The 20,292-nt window shown below is 31.1% G+C and overlaps 2 protein-coding genes across 2 annotated transcripts; one reads left to right on the forward strand and one right to left on the reverse strand.

Moving 5' to 3' along the window:
- Positions 1-1,214: 1,214 nt before the first annotated feature.
- On the forward strand, positions 1,215-14,370 carry vas (ATP-dependent RNA helicase vasa). The gene is made up of 14 exons (XM_088196597.1): positions 1,215-1,377; positions 2,387-2,422; positions 2,492-2,585; positions 2,658-2,690; positions 2,760-2,885; positions 3,764-3,811; positions 7,012-7,145; positions 7,222-7,407; positions 7,471-7,692; positions 7,754-7,930; positions 9,707-9,896; positions 11,498-11,698; positions 11,768-12,027; positions 12,096-14,370. The coding sequence occupies exons 2-14, from the start codon at positions 2,390-2,392 to the stop codon at positions 12,156-12,158; spliced, it is 1,767 nt and encodes a 588-aa protein (XP_088052723.1). The 5' UTR covers positions 1,215-1,377; positions 2,387-2,389; the 3' UTR covers positions 12,159-14,370.
- LOC148229694 (putative peptidoglycan muropeptide transporter SLC46) lies at positions 14,360-18,777 on the reverse strand. Its single transcript, XM_088196598.1, has 8 exons — positions 18,642-18,777; positions 18,420-18,570; positions 17,211-17,468; positions 16,961-17,135; positions 16,560-16,737; positions 15,240-15,618; positions 14,934-15,174; positions 14,360-14,774 (listed from the first exon to the last, which is right to left on the reverse strand). The coding sequence occupies exons 2-8, from the start codon at positions 18,535-18,537 to the stop codon at positions 14,720-14,722; spliced, it is 1,404 nt and encodes a 467-aa protein (XP_088052724.1). The 5' UTR covers positions 18,538-18,570; positions 18,642-18,777; the 3' UTR covers positions 14,360-14,719.
- Between the last annotated feature and the right edge of the window lie 1,515 nt (positions 18,778-20,292).

The raw sequence follows: 20,292 nt of genomic DNA on the forward strand, positions 1-20,292 counted from the left end.
ACAGTATCCCCACTCCGCGCGTTGCTTGCGGTGGCGGGGGTGCGGTGTGGTTGTACGACGCTGCTTAGTTCGGGTGCGAGGCTCAGCGGGACTTCGACAGACAAAGGTGTAAAAGGATCAACATTCATGGTACACCAAAAACATCATGTTCAAGGTTCAAGCGGGACTTCACTTTCACTTATGCTGCGTCACGGACGGTCGTCTCGGGGTCCGCATAAATATATATATTTTACTTATTTCATAAATTTAACCAGCAGCGGCCGGTAAAGCATGAACCCCACCTCTCTCACTCTGTCACACGCAGACATCAGCACGGTGTTTTGGGATTGTGCGATTGAAACACAGCAATTTACGCAGATTGGGCGTTAGAGCAGCAGGAAGTTGATGGTGATTTTTCAAAGAAAATCTTTTTCTCTGATAAGGCACATTTCCACCTCTCTTGGTATGTTAATAAGCAAAATTGTCACATATGGGGCAAGAAAAATTCTCACGTGATGGACCATTACATAGTAGCTGCTAAAAGTTGAATGTTTTGCATGAAAAGTTCCCAGGTCGCATTATTTCACGTTTTGTTGACGTCAATTGCCCGCCAAGATCATGCGATTTAATGCCGTTAGATTGTTTTTGTGAGGTAACGCTAAGATCATGTTTATGCCGACAAGCCTGAAACGTTGGAGCACCTAAAAACCTACATCCGCCAACTTATAACCGCGATACCGCCCGAAATAAACAAAAATCTCATCAAAAATTACACGGAAGGGATCAGTTGTTGCAACTGGCCCAGAATTGGCCATTTAATTGATATAATTTTTCATAGTTAATGAAATAAATTAAATGTTCGATTAATAAAAAAATATTTTTAAATATATTGGTTTTTTTAAAGTTTAAAAACCGAAGTTGGATCACCTTTATGTGTTTTTTTTTCGTTATTATGTTTCTGAAAAGGATCGTTGACAAATTATTTAAGACGCGGCACACTGGTGTGCCATGGTACAACATCGATGCATCTCTTTCATTTTCAACATTACGAGGGATAATTTCGCCATCTAACTATGAAATTAAATGACACATAATAAAATGGTATAATTTTGAAGGTAATTTAAAAAAAATATTGCGTTTGTAAATATGAATTATTAATTTAAATAAATGATGTACGGGTAGTAGCAAAATAATATTATTGATACGGTTTTCCGTTGTTACAATTTGCGGGCGGCAACATTCAGTAACTACAGTCTGAGCGGGAAGCACGTTGTTTGTTCGTCGTCCGCCGTCCGCCGTCCGTCATTCGTCATTCGTCATTCGTCATTCGTCGCCAGGATTCAGACGATCTTCGCGAATATATTGTATTTCGGCGATCATCTCTTCAACAATTCGTCGGTGAGCTTGAATGTTATACAGTGACCTCGGAACGCACGTGTGCGTTTTTAATACAAAGCCGGTATATTTTTTTCGACAATGGCGCCGATATATAATTTCGTCGCCATTGTTGAAAAAATATTGTTTTATATTCCGGGTTGCACTTTAATTCAATTGTAAGGCGCATGACATGTGTGTGATCTTCAGAATAAACACAGGAGCTCCTCTGTATTATTTACTTTTATAATTTTTTGTAGGTTATATCAATTTTTCACTATCAAAAAAGTATTTTTGATATGCTATAGAGTGCTAAAAGAGGATACTTAATGATTTTCCATTCTGTCCTTCTTTCCTTATATTTGTAATATTTGTAAGCAGCAGTCAATCTTAAGGTATTGCCGCTCGCTAATTAATTTATTATTTTTAAACGTTCATTGCAAACAAATTATTGAGACATTCGCGAGGGAGTGACGGTTTTTTCAAATTTTAAATACATAAGAAAGCTACCAAATGTATATATCATATACGGTCAAACATTGTCCAATTATCATGATATCTACACACATTTTATATAATTTTTAATTTTTGGCTCACTTTTACATCAAATTGAAATAGTAAAATAATAATAAACACAAATGCACATACAATATACTACGCACACGCATAATACTATTAAAGCCAACATTATATTGCATCTTTCACATTTTTCCACAAACGTTTCTTATAAATAAAGGTTGGCTTTCACTTAAAGCAAAAAATATACATTTAGTTGCTAACTTACGACTAGGGTATCTTCCTGCACATTTTAAATGGTTCTTGGGATTTAGATTAACAACTATTATGCCATAAATAATATTAAAAGCACTTGTGCTAAAAATAACATTTAATATTGATGGTGATATATGATCAAAATTTTCTCTGTGTGCAATAATCACCGAACCCAAAATTATGATTAGCCATTCCTATATGAATAAAAATGTCATCTTAACGTTAGACCACTGAAAGTTAATCTTTTATTTCTTTTTTCCAGAATATGGCAGACGAATGGAATGATGATTGCAATTTAGTAAGTATATACATATGTTATTTACTATGAAATTGACCATTTTTATCTTATTCATATTTTAAATTACAGGCTACGACAATGTCGTCCAGTATGAGCATCAGTAACGGTCGAAGTATCTCAGCAGGCAGAGGTCAATATTCGGCTTTTGAATCGGGAATTGAAGGTTTGTACCCTATAGCTTAATGTATCGGTTCCCTTCAATTCATGATTGTTTTTATTTTGCTTTTCTTTACAGATAATCATAATGGCGACAGGTCTTACGGAAGAGGTATATTAACAAAATATATTAGATTTGACAAAGAAATTCCTTTATATACATATTTCTATCAATTTTTAGGAAGAGGTGGCCGAGCCCGTGGTACTAGAGGTGGCGGCAGAGGCGAAGGTCGCGGAGGTAGAAGCGATTATCGCGGTGGCAGGGATGGTGATGATAATAACGAAGAAAGAAACAACGGCGAAAGCGGTTTGTTTTATTATTTATATTTTACTGAAGTTCAATATTTACTTTTTAACACAGTAGAGCAGTAAAAAATTATGTTTTTTCTTATATTAAAATTGCCCCATTTCTTTTATTTTTGCAATATTTTCTGAAATAATAATTAAAATTGTATGATATTTATTACATTGGATATCGTACTATAGTTTAAAATTAAATACATATTTTAAATATAATGAAAGAAGCTATAAAATGTAGCACACTAAAGCAATTAACTTAATTGTAGAGATCAGAGAGGAAAAATGTCCACAATATATGGGAAAAATAATGATTTTTCTGCATTACCCTATTTTCTTTATGTTTCTAAATAATTTTCCACCTTTTCATTAAGTGTTTTTAAAGTAATATCTGAATTCTAAAAACAACTTCATTAGAGCAATAAAAAAATTCAATGAATCAAAGACAGTGCTATGTTTCAAAGCAACAAAACTATTCATATTTACAACAGCATTAACTATGAACTTTTTAACCCTTTCACCACGGTTGATTTTTTGCTGCCATTTCGAAATTTATTACTATGTGGGGGGGGGGGGGCACCTATTCATGCCATATTTAAAAAAATAGTATGGTTTAATAAATTCAAGAGATTTACAGCCTTAAATTATACTAAATAACCATTTTATTAGACTCAAAATATTTATGGCACCTTTAGGTGCACATTAAGTATTAGCAATTTTTTTGATGACTTCTATAAAAGCCATCTGTGATGCAAGGGTTAACAGTAAAAACAAACTGCTGTTTTGGTCCATATGGCCCAAATAAATGTATATCTAAAGATGACAAAACCCAAAATATAAACATATTACACGAGTATACATTTATTTATATTATTTTTCATTCAACAGGATACCGTGGTCGTGGTGGAGGCAGAGGAGGGCGTGGTGGTGGCAGAGGTATACAATTTATTATTTTGGATCAAATATTGATGTATTTAATAATTACATAAAAATGTGATTGCCATCATAAATATCGTATTACCGGTTTTCCGGACACAATAGTCATTATTTTGCTTGTGATTATTTCTACAGAATGTTTGGTAAATATTTCATATCAGTTTTTGGTGGCAGTCATAAATATTGTACCTGAAACATATTGTTCTAGATATTTTGCTAGATAAAAAAATCTATTTATGTCCTTCATAGTAAATCTGAGTAAAAGTTACCCTAGCTTTAAAAAATGAGAATTGTAAGGAATTTTTAAGAGGTGCATTTATTGACAAAAACTACTTAAAATCATTAAGCATTTTTAAGAATTTCTGAGAATTCGGGTTGGTTTCTTCAATGCCATCTCCACATTTAACAACAAAGAAAATTCCATTTAACAGCTGCAAATGTTTTATTGTTTTCAATTTTACATTTTTCTTAGCAGCCTCAGCAACAAACAAACTTTTAGCTATATGCAGAATTTTGTATGAAAGTTATTATTTCAAAATATTAATGGATTAATTGTCTTAAATTTAATGGGGTTTAGTTTAAAATGTATGTAGAGTATGACGGTGCTACATTTAGTATAAACATTTAAACGAAATGTATTTTTTAAGAGATAAGTAGATTCAAATAATAGTTTTTTAATTTAAAATACTATTTCCTTCATGATTATTATAATTGTTCTCTGCCTTTCTGGCGACAATTAATTCCTTTCATTAAAAAACATGGAGGCTTCTAATTAAAATGATCCTGAGTCCTGTTCTAAATAAACTCTCCATAACTTTTATATTTTTTAATATAAAATAAAATTGCATCTATCTTAAAATACGAAAATTTTAGAGTAAATAGAAATTTTTATCCATCTGAACCTTTTATTTTTTCTTTCACAATTTGACAATAGAACCTTTTAGAAAGATTTCAGTAGAAATACTACTTATTTTTGTGTATCCTACCTGCCCCATTGTCTTGACATGCTTGGGGTTCGAAAACGTCTGCTTTTCTTCTCTAATTATATGGTTAAAATTCAATTTTCGGTTTCAATTATAATAGATGTGTTTACTTAGTTGCAAATGTTGTCTTAATTTGGTTCATGGGACACCTATTTTCCTCATCTCGTGGGTTGCATTAAATCAAAATTAAAACCTAATTAATCACTTCACCTGAATTCACGCTTGATGCGTGAAAAATGAATTTGGCGGGTGCGTGAGAACTTTATTAAAAAAACTCACTCTTTGGAATACCTTTAATTGCAAATTATCAAAATACAATTTCAACATATTTACTGGATGTCATAAATTCGTTAACAAAATAGAAGTTGTAAGCTTAAAATATTTTTCCAGAAGATTTATTTAAAACTGCATATTATGTATCGATTGTAAAATATATACGCAATCGGGAGGGTAAAATATTTTTGTATGAAATTCATAAAAATTAAAACCAAAGTTTAGTTTGTTCCTATGACTGTATTGCGTGATTTTTGTAATTGTTTTATTTGATCTGACATTTTTTTATCGTAAAAATGAATTGCGAATCTGGATCATCTGTAGCAAGTATGGAATATTCTTCATCATCCTTGGAATTAAAATTAAGTCAATGATAAGATGCCGCAAGGATGGCTCGTCACACCCCCACCCCCTTGACTTTTCAAATGTGTTCCCTCCAACTGCAATTTTACGAAATCTGAGGAGATTGTATGTCTTTTGTGCAAAAACAAGGGATGTGAATAGAAAAAAAAATAGAAAATACAAAATACCATTGTCAGAAATGTATGTTTGCATTATGTGTTACACTTTGTTTCAAAAATCACAATTTTTTTTGACAAAAACATTGTGTACACACACATTTCTTTGTTGTTTTCAGAATTTGTAGAAACAGCAAACAAAGCAACTTTTAATGATTTTTTTTATAATTGTTATCAGGATTGTGGAGTCATTGGAAATTTTTCCTGAATCAAGGCTTTTTCACAAGTTCTGACTCTGAATTTAATATTTTTGCTCATTTCGAATAATATTAAAATATTAAATTTATTTTAAATTATTTTATTTATTTATTTTCATGTAAATAACAACAAAGAAGAAAGAACAAAAAATAATTATAATAATATTTCTTAGGATTAGTGTCGCACCATTGTATGTGTCTACGTGTGACCAAGTCGGCCAGTTGTAGAGTATTTGATTAAGTGCATAATAACTTTTACTTACTTCATATTACCGACTTCAAACGCATGGTGCACGATGAATAATTAAAAAAATATTGGTCGTGGTGGAAAGGGTTAAAAAGGAGTTTTTATGACTTCGACTTCGTTCAAAGTGCTCCGACTACACAGCCCTGGTTGTAATAATAAAAATAATTATAAATTAATATTTTTTTAAATTTTTTATATCATTCTTATATATACACATAATAAATCGCAATAAAAAAAGGTTATTATTTTAAACCATTTTTTTTAAATAATCTAAAATGTGTTTTATTTTTGTTTAAAAAAAAATACAAAGAAATTTAATAGCTTCATAATTTATAAAAGCTACTACTGTAAGTCAAATTAAATTTATGGCTTAGTCATGCAGAAAAAAAATTATTTGGTCATTTTACAAGATCTGAAAATTTAAAGTCATAATATTTATTGTACAAATGTTCATTCTGTAGATGGTGCACAAGAAGCTTTAGTTTTTAAGGATAGATACTACAGAACTAGTTAAAAATCAGAGGTGAAAAAAGTTATTCACTACTAAACCCGTTGGTTATGTGTTCAAATACGCTTTCGAAAAGTTCTGATAACGTTATAACAAGAAACAGTTAATCAAGGCTAAGATCTGTTCAGTTGCTTCGAAAGTAAATATGCGGTTCTTGTAGCGAAGTAATAGTCCGAGCGCTGATGTGTAGTGAAGTCGAGTGTGAATAGTTAGGTTTTGTTTTGTGTAATGTAGTCGTGTACGTCAACCATACCTACTGTAATAGAAATATGGCATCCTTGTAGACAGCTGCTTAGTACGTTGTACTTATTCGTGTGTCTCCTGACTAATGTTGTGTATGTGTAGCTATAATACCATACCAGAATATATTTTAAATTTAATTTTCGACTAAAACTAGAAACGCGTGAGAAGATCGCCTTCACTATATCTTGAAATAAAACATTTTATTACATCAACCTGAATTTATTCTATCAGGAGCTGACGGTAACGAAGAACATGAAAAACCAAGGGAAATTTACATTCCCCAAGAAGTAACGGATGATCTGCTTTTCCAGAATGGAATTACTTCTGGAAAAAATTTTGACAATTTAAACAGTATTAATGTTAAGGTAAATTTCATTTTATGCAGGAAAAAATATGTAATATATTAAGATTATTCATTTACATTTTCGTTTTCTTTTTAAGGTTTCCGGACAGAATGCACCCGTCGCCATAGAGACTTTTCAACACTCAGGATTGAGACAAATAGTGTTGGAAAATGTCGCAAAGTCTAATTATACAAAACCGACACCCATTCAGAAAAGAGCCATACCCATTATACTCGCTGGAAGAGACCTGATGGGTTGCGCTCAGACTGGTTCTGGAAAAACGGTAAAATATAAAAATATTAATAGATGAAAATTATTCCTAAGCTTAATTGTTATCTTATTTTAGGCCGCTTTTTTGCTTCCCATTATATCAAAATTGATCGAGGACCAAAGTGATGTGGTCGTTCAAGGCAGATGCGCCCAGCCGCAAGTCATAATCATGTCTCCTACTCGCGAATTGTCTATCCAGATACATTCAGAAGCGCGCAAATTCGCTCACGGGTCGATGATTAAAACATGTTTGGCTTATGGTGGTACTGCCGTTCAGCACCAAGCGCAAAATATAGGGGTTTGTTATAATATATTTTAAAAAAACCATCACTATCAATAACTCATGAATATAATTTTAGCGCGGATGTCACATCCTGACAGCTACTGCCGGAAGATTGTTAGATTTCGTGGAAAGGAAATACATCAGTTTCGATTCAGTGAAGTATGTGGTATTGGACGAAGCTGATAGAATGTTAGACATGGGCTTCATGAGTTGCATTGAAAAAGTTATGCGGCATCCGAGTATGGTTCCAATGGTAAATAGCATGATTTTATTTTTATTGAAATTTTTATGTCAATTTGTTGCAACAGTTGAAAATATTATACATATACAATGGCGGCCACCTAAATAAGACACTTTTTACAATTTTTTGGCACGTAAATGTTTAATTACTCCATAACAAAATATGGGAACAGAAAAAAAAATATTTAAACTTAAAGGGACACTATTAACAAACAGTGCTATACCTGATACATCCCCTAAACCCGAGATTTATTACCCTTGCCTTTTTGAGAAGTCCAAAATGGCGTATTGTACACATGGTCACTATTCATCATCTTATGGATATTTTTTGCTTTTATTTTCATTTCGAACGCCTTGATATCGATTTCTTTCATTATGAGGATTAATTAAAATAATTTAAATTAATAATAAATAGTGTATTTACCTATAATTAAATTTTAATTAAATAACAAATTTATTATGGGGAAAAGTGCACATTATAATCCTAAAAAACGACAACTAATTGTGGATTTGAAAAATGACAAAGGTTAGTCAGTGTAAATAAGATCAGAATATCTAAAAAAAATCCGGATGTCAAATATATAATGTGTTAAAACATTTTAAAACACATAAAACCTGTGAAAACATTAAACGTAAACAACGTCAAAAAAAAACTTTGACACGTGTGGATCGAAAAATAATTAGAATTTCCAAAGAAAATTCATTAAAAACTGCTGTAGACATTAGAAAAGAAGTAAATCAATGAAATGAAAGTGACGTAAGTGTTAGAATAGTGCGTAGAAGGCTGTGGAGCAGGATTATACGGCACCATTACTCGACGTTAACCATTAGTGAAAAAAAAATCGTATATTACGCGTTAATTTTGCTAAAAAATCATTTAAACTGGACAATATTAGGCTGGAAAAATGTTTTGTTTAGTGATGAATCTAAGTGCAATAGAATAGGCTCTGATGGAAGGCAATATTTTAGAAGATATGTAAATGAAGAGTACAACCCCAGAAATATCATAAAAACAATTAAAGGAGCTGGTGGAAGCATTATTTTATTGGGTTGTATGTTTTGGCATGGGGTCGGTCCTATCCATTTAATTTAAGGTATTATGAACCAGGAAGTATATGTTAATATTATGGAACCCGTAATGCTGAAGATTTTGGGTCATTGCCCTATTTATCAACAGGACAATGACCCGAAACATATTTCACACAGGGCAAAAAATTCGTTCACAGACAATATTATGGATATTTTGGAATGGCAATCATGCAGCCCTGATCTAAACCCTATTGAACACTTATGGAGACCTTTAAAACACAAAATTAAAAATTAATTTGTCACAAATTTAAAAGAAATAAATTAAAATGTAAAAAACGAGTGGGAATTGATTCCTGCCGCAAATACCAACAATTAATCGAATTAGTGCCTAACCGTTGTAGGGCTATTATAAGGACAAAAGGTCACCCTACAAAATATTAATGCTATTTTTATTTTATTTTTTTTATTTGTTTTTGAATTTTTAGAATACACTCATATGTATCTCGCATATAGGTGAATTTGACTATCAATTTTATAAATTAAATTTTAAATTGAAAATAAATATTTATTACAACATAGTATTATTCACGATTATGTAGATTATCTAGATAAAAAATAAAAAGTTGAAAAGTTTTAACAATTTTATGTAAAATTTGCACTTTACATCGCATTTTTACAAAACTTCAAAAATGTCTTATTTAGGTGGCCGCCACTGTATATAATTTAAAATGTATTTTCACTAATTGTTTATTTATTTTAGGAACAAAGACAGACAATAATGTTCTCTGCTACTTTCCCTGATAACATTCAACAGTTGGCTGCCCAATTTTTGAATGATTACATATTCGTGACAATTGGAGTCATCGGTGGCGCGTGTAGTGATGTTGAACAAATTTTCTATGAACTTAAATCTTTTGATAAGAAGCCAAAGCTAAAGGAAATAATATGCGGTAAAAATTTTCATTGTTTGAGTAATATGTATTAAGATCACCCTTTTAACCCTTTACACTCAAACTTGTTTTGGTACTAGGTAGATAGACTACTAATAAAAATATATTGAATGTTTTGAATAAAATTATTAATAAATATAGCTCAAAAACGAAAATTCAATAACATTATTACATATTTTTTTAATTAAAATTTAACACAGGCCACTTATAAAATTATATATCCTCAATTAGATTTAGATACACTATAGACATTTTTTGGAGTGAAAAAGTGAAACATAATGAGTTATTATTATTGTGTTTACTATTATTCTTACATGTAAACATAGATAATATAATAATAATGATACTAAATGTACATTGTAAAGAATCTCGCAGGCCGGAAAAATATTTAAGGTCGGCCCACATGCGGCCCGCAGACCACGGGTTGGCCACCCCTGGTCTAAAAGATCTAAATAAGATTTTGCTGATAAGGTTAAAACAGACCCTATTTATGTTAGATTTTTAATGGGCTGCTTTTGTTCCTCAACTCTGTTCAAACATTTTTTTATACCTGGATAGGGATGGTTCATTGACATGGGGTTGGCAGAAGGGATTTTTTTGTTACACTTGCTTAATATATTGTGTTAGTTTTACTTGCCTATATAAATGGTTCTTCAATAGATCTTTCGAGTTTGTAAACATAGTATATGGTGAATTTAGAATTTAAAATTTTATTAGATTATTTTAGATGATTTTTTTGCTTGCGAATAATTCAAATCAGATTTTTGTTCGCGCCAAGCGTGATATGGCATGCAATTGTACCCGTAAACAATGTTAAAAGGCACTATAATTATCCGTCATAATTCTCAAATCTGGAGAGGTGTTAATTATTTGAGATATTGCTTGCCCAATGCCACTGTCACTATTATTTAAATCAGATTTCTGCTACCAATATAGCTACTAATAGACCTAATTCAATGTCACTCTTCTCTATCCTCATTGGAAGAGACAAAATCAAATATAAAATCCTCACCGTCACTATCAATAAAATACATAGTACAATCACTACATATAGCCATGGCACTTTTATAAAATATAATTTAAAATAATATCCACAAAAAAATTAAATATAAAAATAATCAAAAACAGTCAATAACGTCACAAAAATGTAAATAAGGTCACTAGATAGTTTCATTCAGTACTTGGTAATTAAACTCATAAATAAATTAAAAATGTCTGTCACAAATTATACAGACCTGAGAAAAAGTCAAAAACATATTAGGCAATAAAAAGGTTGCCGATGGGTGTCAATCAAAGAACGATTGTCAACTGTTGCCTTCGAAAAGAAAGCTGTGGAACATCTGGTTTTAAATTTTGTCAAATAAAATCTCAAAATAATTCAAGTAAAGCCGAATGTCTTCATCAGAAAAACTAGTCTTGTAGACTTTTTTTTCGGCGTATTCTGTTTCATTTTATCAACTTTTATGAACCTGTGAATGCTATTTGTTCAAACTTGCTGAATCATGCAGTGTTATTAACATACCGTTCACGGAATCAAACATGATTTATATTACATTATTTTACCTCATAATTATGAAGAATTTTATTCTTTTTTTTTTCAGAAAATGAACAAACACTAATTTTTGTGGAGTTCAAGCGGAATGCTGATTTCCTTGCTGGTTACATTGCCGAATCGATGAACTTTAAGTCAACGAGTATTCACGGGGATAGATTGCAGAGGGAGCGCGAAACCGCTCTTAATGACTTTAAAACAGGCAGATGTAATATTTTAGTTGCCACTGCCGTAGCTGCCCGGGGCCTAGGTAAACTAGCATACATAACCATTTACAACAATAATCTGTTGGTTATAATATGTGTATTTTTTTTTAAAGATATTAACGGGGTTGCACATGTTATAAACTTCGATTTGCCGAAAAACATTGAAGAATATGTCCACCGTATTGGAAGAACGGGGCGGGTCGGTAATAGAGGCAAAGCTTCATCAATATTCAATCCGAATTCGGATTGCGCGCTCGCTGGAGATTTAGTTCGGATTTTGGAACAGGCCGGTCAGAACGTTCCTTCCTTCCTAGAAACGTATGCGGGTAAAGGCACTTTCAGAGAAGGAGAATTCGGAGCCGATGATATACGAGTAAGAATCGTAATTTTTCAACATAATAAATTAGAGATACTTGTTACTAAATTAATTTTTGTATTTAGGATATGAATGAAGGAAACACTTTGCACGCCACTGACAATTTCGACCCGGAAGAGATTTGGTAAAGAACGTGGCTGTGATGTTACAATGTAACAATTTAAATATCTATGGTAAATGTATCACTACAAGTACCACAATTATTTTTTAACGTATTTAAAAAATAAATTGAAAATAAAGCAGTTGATTATTTGAAAGCTGCAATACAATTCGTTTGCAAACTTATGTGATAAATACGTTATATCATCTTAATATTAAGAATTCTTACATTTGTTTACGAAAGTTTACCAAACAAATTGGGATTGACATTTATGAAAGTCATTGACATTGTATTATATATAAAACCCAATTTCATTATAGTTACTATTTTCTTTTTAGTTTCATACATATAACATCTTTTTGAAATCCTACTTGACCCATAAATAGATACTGATATCTGTATGTAATATTAGTATAATGGTTCCAAAAAAGATATTTATGTAAAATAAATGTTTCTTTTATAAACCATTTTAATACTTAAGGTTTAAAGTATCCCAGGGATAAAAAACCTTGTTATGTGCACATGCCAAAAATTATCTTTATCTAGTTACTTACATGTCAGGTAGTTTTTGGTGTGGAAAAAAATATTGCAGAATTTTATTTGGACGAGTTTAAATTAACATATAATTTCTCGCATATAAACTCTTAAAACATCTTGGCTGTAAAGCGGAATTCCATATAGCGGATCATTTATTTTAATCATACAATCCGCAAAATATAAAATCAGTTTTACCTTAAAAGCATGACATAATGTGCATTAATCGCAAGACATGCTCTCATCAGTGCCATCCGCTGTTGTGGAATGACCTAATAGAAATATAATTTGTTTATTTTGCGATTCTTTATAGCGGATAATGATTATATGTTCGCCTTGTGAAACTTCTTTGCTGCGTTCTCTTGAAGTAGGATGTTTACTCCTTTGAGTTGTCTTTTCTGATATTGAAGCTTATTTATCTGGTGCTGATTTCAAATTTTTAAGAATTACTTACGCCTTTTCTTGAATAGTTATTTGGCTCATTTGCATCCTTTGTTGGTTGCTCTTTTCATTTCATGTGGATAATAACTTTACATACTGATAATTTTCTATCGTCTCTTCTGAATGAGTACGAAAATTGGCAAAGTATGCGACTAAGTAGACATTAGAACAGAAACTGTTGTATTCAATGCAAAAGAAGTGTATCTGATCAAAACGTAATAGTTACGCACCATCAATTCCTGCCAATGTCTTCTTAATAATATTGACATTTGTTGTTTTTATAGCAATATAAAAATATAAGTATTACAGTATGTGGTATTCAACCAATGTTTACTGATTCCTCTTGAGTAATTTGCGCAAAAGTATTTTGCTCTAAAATAGTTTTAAGACAATCTTCCATCAAAATAGCGGACAGATTTCCTATTTTAGCTCCTTAGGTATTTCTGCCTGATAAAAGTTAAATGAGAATTTCATGCTCAAGTTTTCTTTCCCTTGGAAAGAGCAGATGTTACATTTGAATATCTAGGTGGTAACACTCAATTCCATCTTTCTCTTACTTATCTCTAGGAGGAGGTAAACATTTAATTCTCTCTCATCATAACTTTACATTAAGTATTAATCTTTTTATGATGATTTCAATGAAGATGTTATTTTAATTTTTTTATTATTTTGTTTTAAGTATGTAAGTTGTCACAATGTGAATAATCTGATTTAATTTGTTGATATTTACTCATGAACATTGTCGATTAATAAAAATGCCTGTCAAAAGCTTTAAATGGTTTCACTTAACTGAAGTTTTCATTGTGATATGTAATATTATAAGGCATTCCTAATATAATGTATGCTCACTGCAGGGGATATATCGATATATTTTTCATTCATTGTATATAGCCATTGGTTCAACTTATTACATCATTGTCAAAGTAAGCAGTCTCCTGCGGTTTTATACATCAAAATCATCTGATTTATATTTTTTTACCATTAAAATAAAATATCAAACATTGATATTCAACATACCTTGCTAGTTGTGTCGCTAGTTTTAAAATAAAATCTTAATCTGATGCGTTTTATTGTTAATTTTATTATTTCGACATTCCTGTTGATTTATTTTAACCATTATATTAGTTGTTCTCAACGATTTATAGTTTATTTGCTATAAGTGATGGTTATTTTTATGTTTAAGATATGTTTCTATAAAAAATGTTTCTGCATTTACCGATAAGCGTTTTCTTTTTGTATTTTCAAATAAAATAATTAAAAATTAATACTTTTATTTATAAATAAATAAAATATTTACCTTATTTATTAAAATAAAACCGTTTATATACATATGATAAATACTTATTAATTATATAATTAATAAGATAGATCAGCGCCCTCTCACTTCTCTTTATCAGAAGGCCATTATTTCTCTTGCGAACATTTTAAGGGCCAAAAATTGAAAACTTTGTTTGTTTATGGATTGGAGCTAAAAAAGGCGTCACCATAGACAAAATTGTATAGGTAAAAATTGCCTAGGTAAAAGAGCAAAAATATCCAGTTTTTTTTTAAATATGAATTTGTTTGCGGGGCCGCCAGCTGGACAGCGCTGCTGAGATGAATTATAAGAAAATTTCATTCCAATGCCTCGTAGTTGCTCGGAGTTCTTGATAGTAGATATTCAACGATTCTGAAATTAATAATTGAGTTTTAAAATGTGAACTGAAAATATTAATATTCACAAGATCAAAAATTTTATTGGTAAAATGTAGCTTTCCTAAATCTTTGTTAATTTAAAAATAAAATTTTTGGTCCTTGTTTAATTATACGATAAGCACAACTCAATTACCCAATCAGCGTTAAGCATAATGTATATATAAACGCTGAAATCAAGTTGAAAGCTCCCGGAAAGGTGTCCAAAGTTGATTTATAAAAAAGACCGTACAAGAAGCTGGATAGTAGAGGAATTATGTTTTCGAACGACGACGTCAAAGACAAAACTTTTCCGGCCTCTTCGGGCTGAACCAACTTTGTCAATATAGATCTATTGACTGGTCCTGACACTGCTCTCAACATAGATATACTGGAACCTAGAACATCCATATGTAAAATCTATCCACCTACTATACATTATTTATAATAGAAATTGATTTACTTAAATACATGTGCCACGATTTCGTTGCAAATGCAACCATCATTGAGCGTACAATGCATGATAAATACGATATCATGGATATAATTCCGTCGTTCAATTTGAACATTTTTTGCAGCAAAAACGCCGTTATCAGAGTTCCTATGATAGTCATAACCATAGCGACGGCGTTGTATATGGTGTAACTTCGCAAATCCCACTCCAACTGTTTCCTCGTGAATAGATAATCAACCGTGGTATCACCTTGTAATACAAATATTCCCAAACTGCACGTCAGCATCACAAACCATATGCACAATCTGTTATGATTTGATCTCTGTTTAAAACACGTGCCAAACATATCTTTGATTAAATTGACATCGAGCAATGCTGAAAACCTACCCTGAAAGATAGACGTTGAATTTAGTATCATTCGCTATATTAGATTACAATGTATTGATTTACACGGTCACGTATTGTCTAGAACAACGTAACTCAAATGCCGGTTTGTGGACCAGAACCAGCCCGTGAGCTGGCAGCAGCTGTTCCGTCCGCGGTCAATGACGTAATTATACACATTTGTTAATATACACCTGGGAAGTAAGTTAATTTTAGATATTTTTCCTTAATTATTTTTGTTATTAAATTATTATTTTTATTGCATTCATAGTATATTATAGAAAAAAATCAGTGATTCTCAACGCTTTGTTTGTTGCTTTGATTTGTTTTACTACTTTTTAAATAATAGTATGTTTTAATACTTTATGTCAACACTTTACCATTATTAAATTTGGTTAATTTATTTGACGTGTTTTTAATATATTTTTCATATAAATTCAGAAGCTCTCAATATTTTTATAATATATATTTGAGGTTATGTCATGCATGCCCTTCATAAAAATATCGAATGCATATCTAACGAAATAAAATATTTTCAATAAGGGTTAGATAAAAAAAAGTCCATAGCAAAAAGACCAGTCATAATTGCGAAAAAGAATTTACAACATTTATTACTTATTCACAGTTTAGTATAAATGACATTCAGGCAGTTACGTCATTAAGGTTTTGAGTTTTGTTGTATTCAGTTGATTATTAGTAGATATGTATATTAATTCCTTGTTTTTTATTTAAGGTACGTATTGATTTTTTAACCATGTTTATATTTTTTATTTATCATCGATTTTGGTCTCAATTGCTAAATTTTCTATTGACAAAATCGTTTATTATAAATTTTATACTTTCCACAAATTTATTCATTATCGAAAACATAAATTTAAAGGCCTTTTTTATCAATTGACCGTGTAAACCAATCACTTGCTTCTTATATTCGTTATTTTTACTTACATTTGTATGGTTTAACACCGACTCGTTTAATACAAACACTGCATATAAAACGCCTATGAAAGTAATAGCACCACATAATATAAAAACTCCTATGTAATTTAAAGCTTGAAATGCATAAGAACTACAAATAGATCCGAATAGAATGCCAACCAGAATGGCTCCTTCCAAAATTGCCATTCTAAAACGATAAACATAATTTTAGATATGTTGCCTCGTCTTAACATCTAATGTTAATTCATTCTTAATTACTTATTACATATGAAAGAATTTTTTTACCAACTGATATCTTAATATTGCTGAACTGAATAAAATAAATATTATGTACTACTGAAGTAATGCTGATAAAATATATTTGATACATGGGAAATTTATATTGTTTTTAACATTCAATGGATATTTACCTAAACGAACGGTTTGCTACATTAGATATATCACTGATGTAGCAAAAGGAACCAGTTATCAGCGAAGTTAATCCTCCGAGCATTGAATTTGGTATCACTGCTAAAACAATATACCATGGACCTATTTGATCAAAATTGGTAAATACCATGATTAAACAAAAGTATGTAAAGTAACCTGAAATAAAAAAAAGAAATATTACTGTTATTTTTTTAGAAATATATCATAATAATGTATTTTAAAATTACTTACCAAATACTGAAAAGATAATAAGAGGCTTACGGCCATTCTTATCTGACCATGGACCTAGAAACAAACTTATGAATGCTGGAAAAATTCCTTCAACTAAGAATTTGGTCATGATTATAGACGAGGCGTAGGATTGTAGTTTTCCTTCTATTTCACTGGTATCATTGTTCTTTAGTACAATTACAGAGGAACATATAGTTTCGTTATAATCAAACGTTAATCTGCATATTCTGAATAACACTAGATTGCTGAAAACGCTTTCTAAAACAAAATAAAATTACAGTTATTATAACAAAACAATATATGGGGTTTGTAAAATAAATTAATAATTATGTAAATTTATTAGTTAAAAACGAATAATTTGCCTTTTATTCATGAAAGTAAATTGTATTTTATGCCTAAGTAAAATTATTCAAGATAAATAGAAAATTATTATAAAAAGTTATTTGAACAGTTTCAATGTCAATTTAAAAAATGAATAATTAACAAAAGGTACAAATTAAAAAAAAACGTCGTTTTCCATAAAGTAATAATGAAGATGCCGTCTGGAAGAGTTGGCAAGAATTAAATTGACTTATGTATATAAAAGAAAGTAAAAATGTTTTTTATTTTAATATCTACTCAAGAACATTTTAGATCCCCGTAATTTTTTCTACGAGTGTTTTATATTTTTACTAGCCGTCCGTTTTGAAACAAGGTGATTCAAACTGGTTATCGAACTCAACCGAGATTTTTTACGAGGGCTATTTTTAGAAAAAGTTTCACGACGTATGACAAAAACTACGGCAGTATTAAGTTTATTTTAATATAATAATATTTTTCAAATCTTGAAGAGTTTTTTCCAAATGTTTTTTTTTTAATAAATAATTTCGCATCGTAATTTACCAAATCGTTCAAAATATCAACGGTGAACAACAGGCAAGGCGTTAAAAAAAGCACCTCCACTCAGAAAACATACCCATGCTTTATTTATGCTTCTTAATTAAAATACCTTAAGCGCACCATATTACAAATTTGTAAAACGGCATTTTCATCATGTATTTAAATATTTATAGCAAATTAATATTTTATTTTGCGACATTATAAATCGACAAAATAATATTGGTTCATTTTTATATTTTAATGCTTCGTTAAGTTGGTCCGTAACAAATGGTCCGTAATCGTTTGACTAGGACCAACAGAAAATGCACGCACACTGTAAAAAGTCCATACCTGACAATGAATAAGTGAAGAAGTATATGATCACGCACACTTCGACGCCGCTTCTGTACCATTTGATTCGATTTCGCGGCGTAGTGTCGCTGTTTATGCCTTCAGGTTGATCTTCCATATTCGATTTTATTCGAATATCGAATTTTATGACCTAGAAATTACAAAATTGACAATTGAGATGAAAATGAGACTTCGGTATTGAATTATTGACTTATTTAGTACCTGTCACTCCGGTTGTTCACTCACTATTAAATTCCTTTCTGTAATTTATCAAACGCGCAAACTGCGTTGACGTTTATACCTTTTATTACGAAACGTCAAAACAGAGTGAGTCGACTATCTTTTATGGTAAAAAATCTCTTGCGTGAGGCACATGATCAAAAATGGAATGTGATTATATCATATGATTTCACTCGTTAATATTATATCATTTTTATTATTATCTATTTTTACTTTTAATTATTCTATAAATACATTAATACGTTTAAATAATATATAAATAAGAGTACGCAGCAGCCAACGAATAAAGAAAAAAGGGGCACTTTGTTTAGAAACTTATTTGCGCATACTTTTACTGTGTGCTAGAAAGAAAAGACAACAAGACGCTCACAGTTATCCATTTGCAGGTATATACAGCATTAGAAGCAGATCGAACATCGCTAATCTCACAAGAATAGTCATTGAATAAGTAGGTTAAGTGCTTTTGCATCCACTGTATTCTCCAGATATTGCTCCTTCGGGTATTTTTCTTTTCAATTTGCGTTCGAGTGACATTTCTCGTATTATTAAGTTATTTCATAGCAAGTGGCCAATTTTACTCAATCGAGAACGGACTATATTTCGTATTTATTTTACGGAGGAAGATTTTTTTCATTTTTTGAGAAAAAAATTACGTATCCTTTTTCTGTGCGAGTTCAAACTGAAACACAATCCAGCATAGTGCTAGTCAGATAACTGTGAAGTGTTGATTCGAAAAAATCATACTGAAGATATTGATCTTGAAAATAAGCTAAGTGAAGAACTGGCACCTGCTCTTGATTTTAAAATATTGAAAAACACTGTTTAAGCCAATTCGCAAACAACCTACAGACACTCGCAATAGAATTAGACGTTTCTCCTGAAACCGTTTTATGACATTTGGATGCAGGTCCATGCGGTGAGATCTTTTCCTTTCGCTCGCTCGCGTGTTAAGTGACGAAACTGAGTAAGAGATAAGAGCATTTGAGCGAGCTAAAAGGAGACGATTTCATCGCACGGGCCTGTCTGGATGCCTAGGAAAGGTGAAAAAAACTGCAAATTGATTCTCTACGATAACCAGAAGAGGTCATAACAATGGTTAGTCAGCAAATAAACTGAAAAACTTATTAACTGTTCAAAACTTCTGTCGCGTCAATCCACCAAACAACAGCTGATCTTTTCGTAATTGCGTAACGTAGTCCTTGGACTACGTATTTGACCCATACGCGTTGTCACGTATTTATAAATAAAATATAATTCAACTATACCTAATAATAAAAGAATTTAACCTGTTAAATTTGTCGATAATTTTTTTCTGGTTGAGAGATGTGAAATCTCGGAGTTGTATCCCTTAATCGTTCCTTAGCATATATTTGACTTTACTCCTGATTTAAATATCATTGCGGGAAATTACTCTTCGGCAATCGCCCAAATCATTTAAACCAGGGATGAGCAACACGCGGCCCGCTGGCCGCTTGCGGCCCGTTAAACATGTTTATGCGGCCCGCCAAGCATTTCTAAAATTGAATTTATTTTATCGACTTTCTCCGATCAATATATTGTTATAAAATTAATTATAATAAAATGGTAAATGCTAGTTTTGTTGTCAGTCAAATACTGGCAAAAAAATGAAACC

Source organism: Plectrocnemia conspersa, unplaced genomic scaffold (genome assembly GCF_051122295.1).
Source record: "Plectrocnemia conspersa isolate PC_06_02 unplaced genomic scaffold, ASM5112229v1 ptg000011l, whole genome shotgun sequence".
NCBI classification, from domain to species: domain Eukaryota; kingdom Metazoa; phylum Arthropoda; class Insecta; order Trichoptera; family Polycentropodidae; genus Plectrocnemia; species Plectrocnemia conspersa.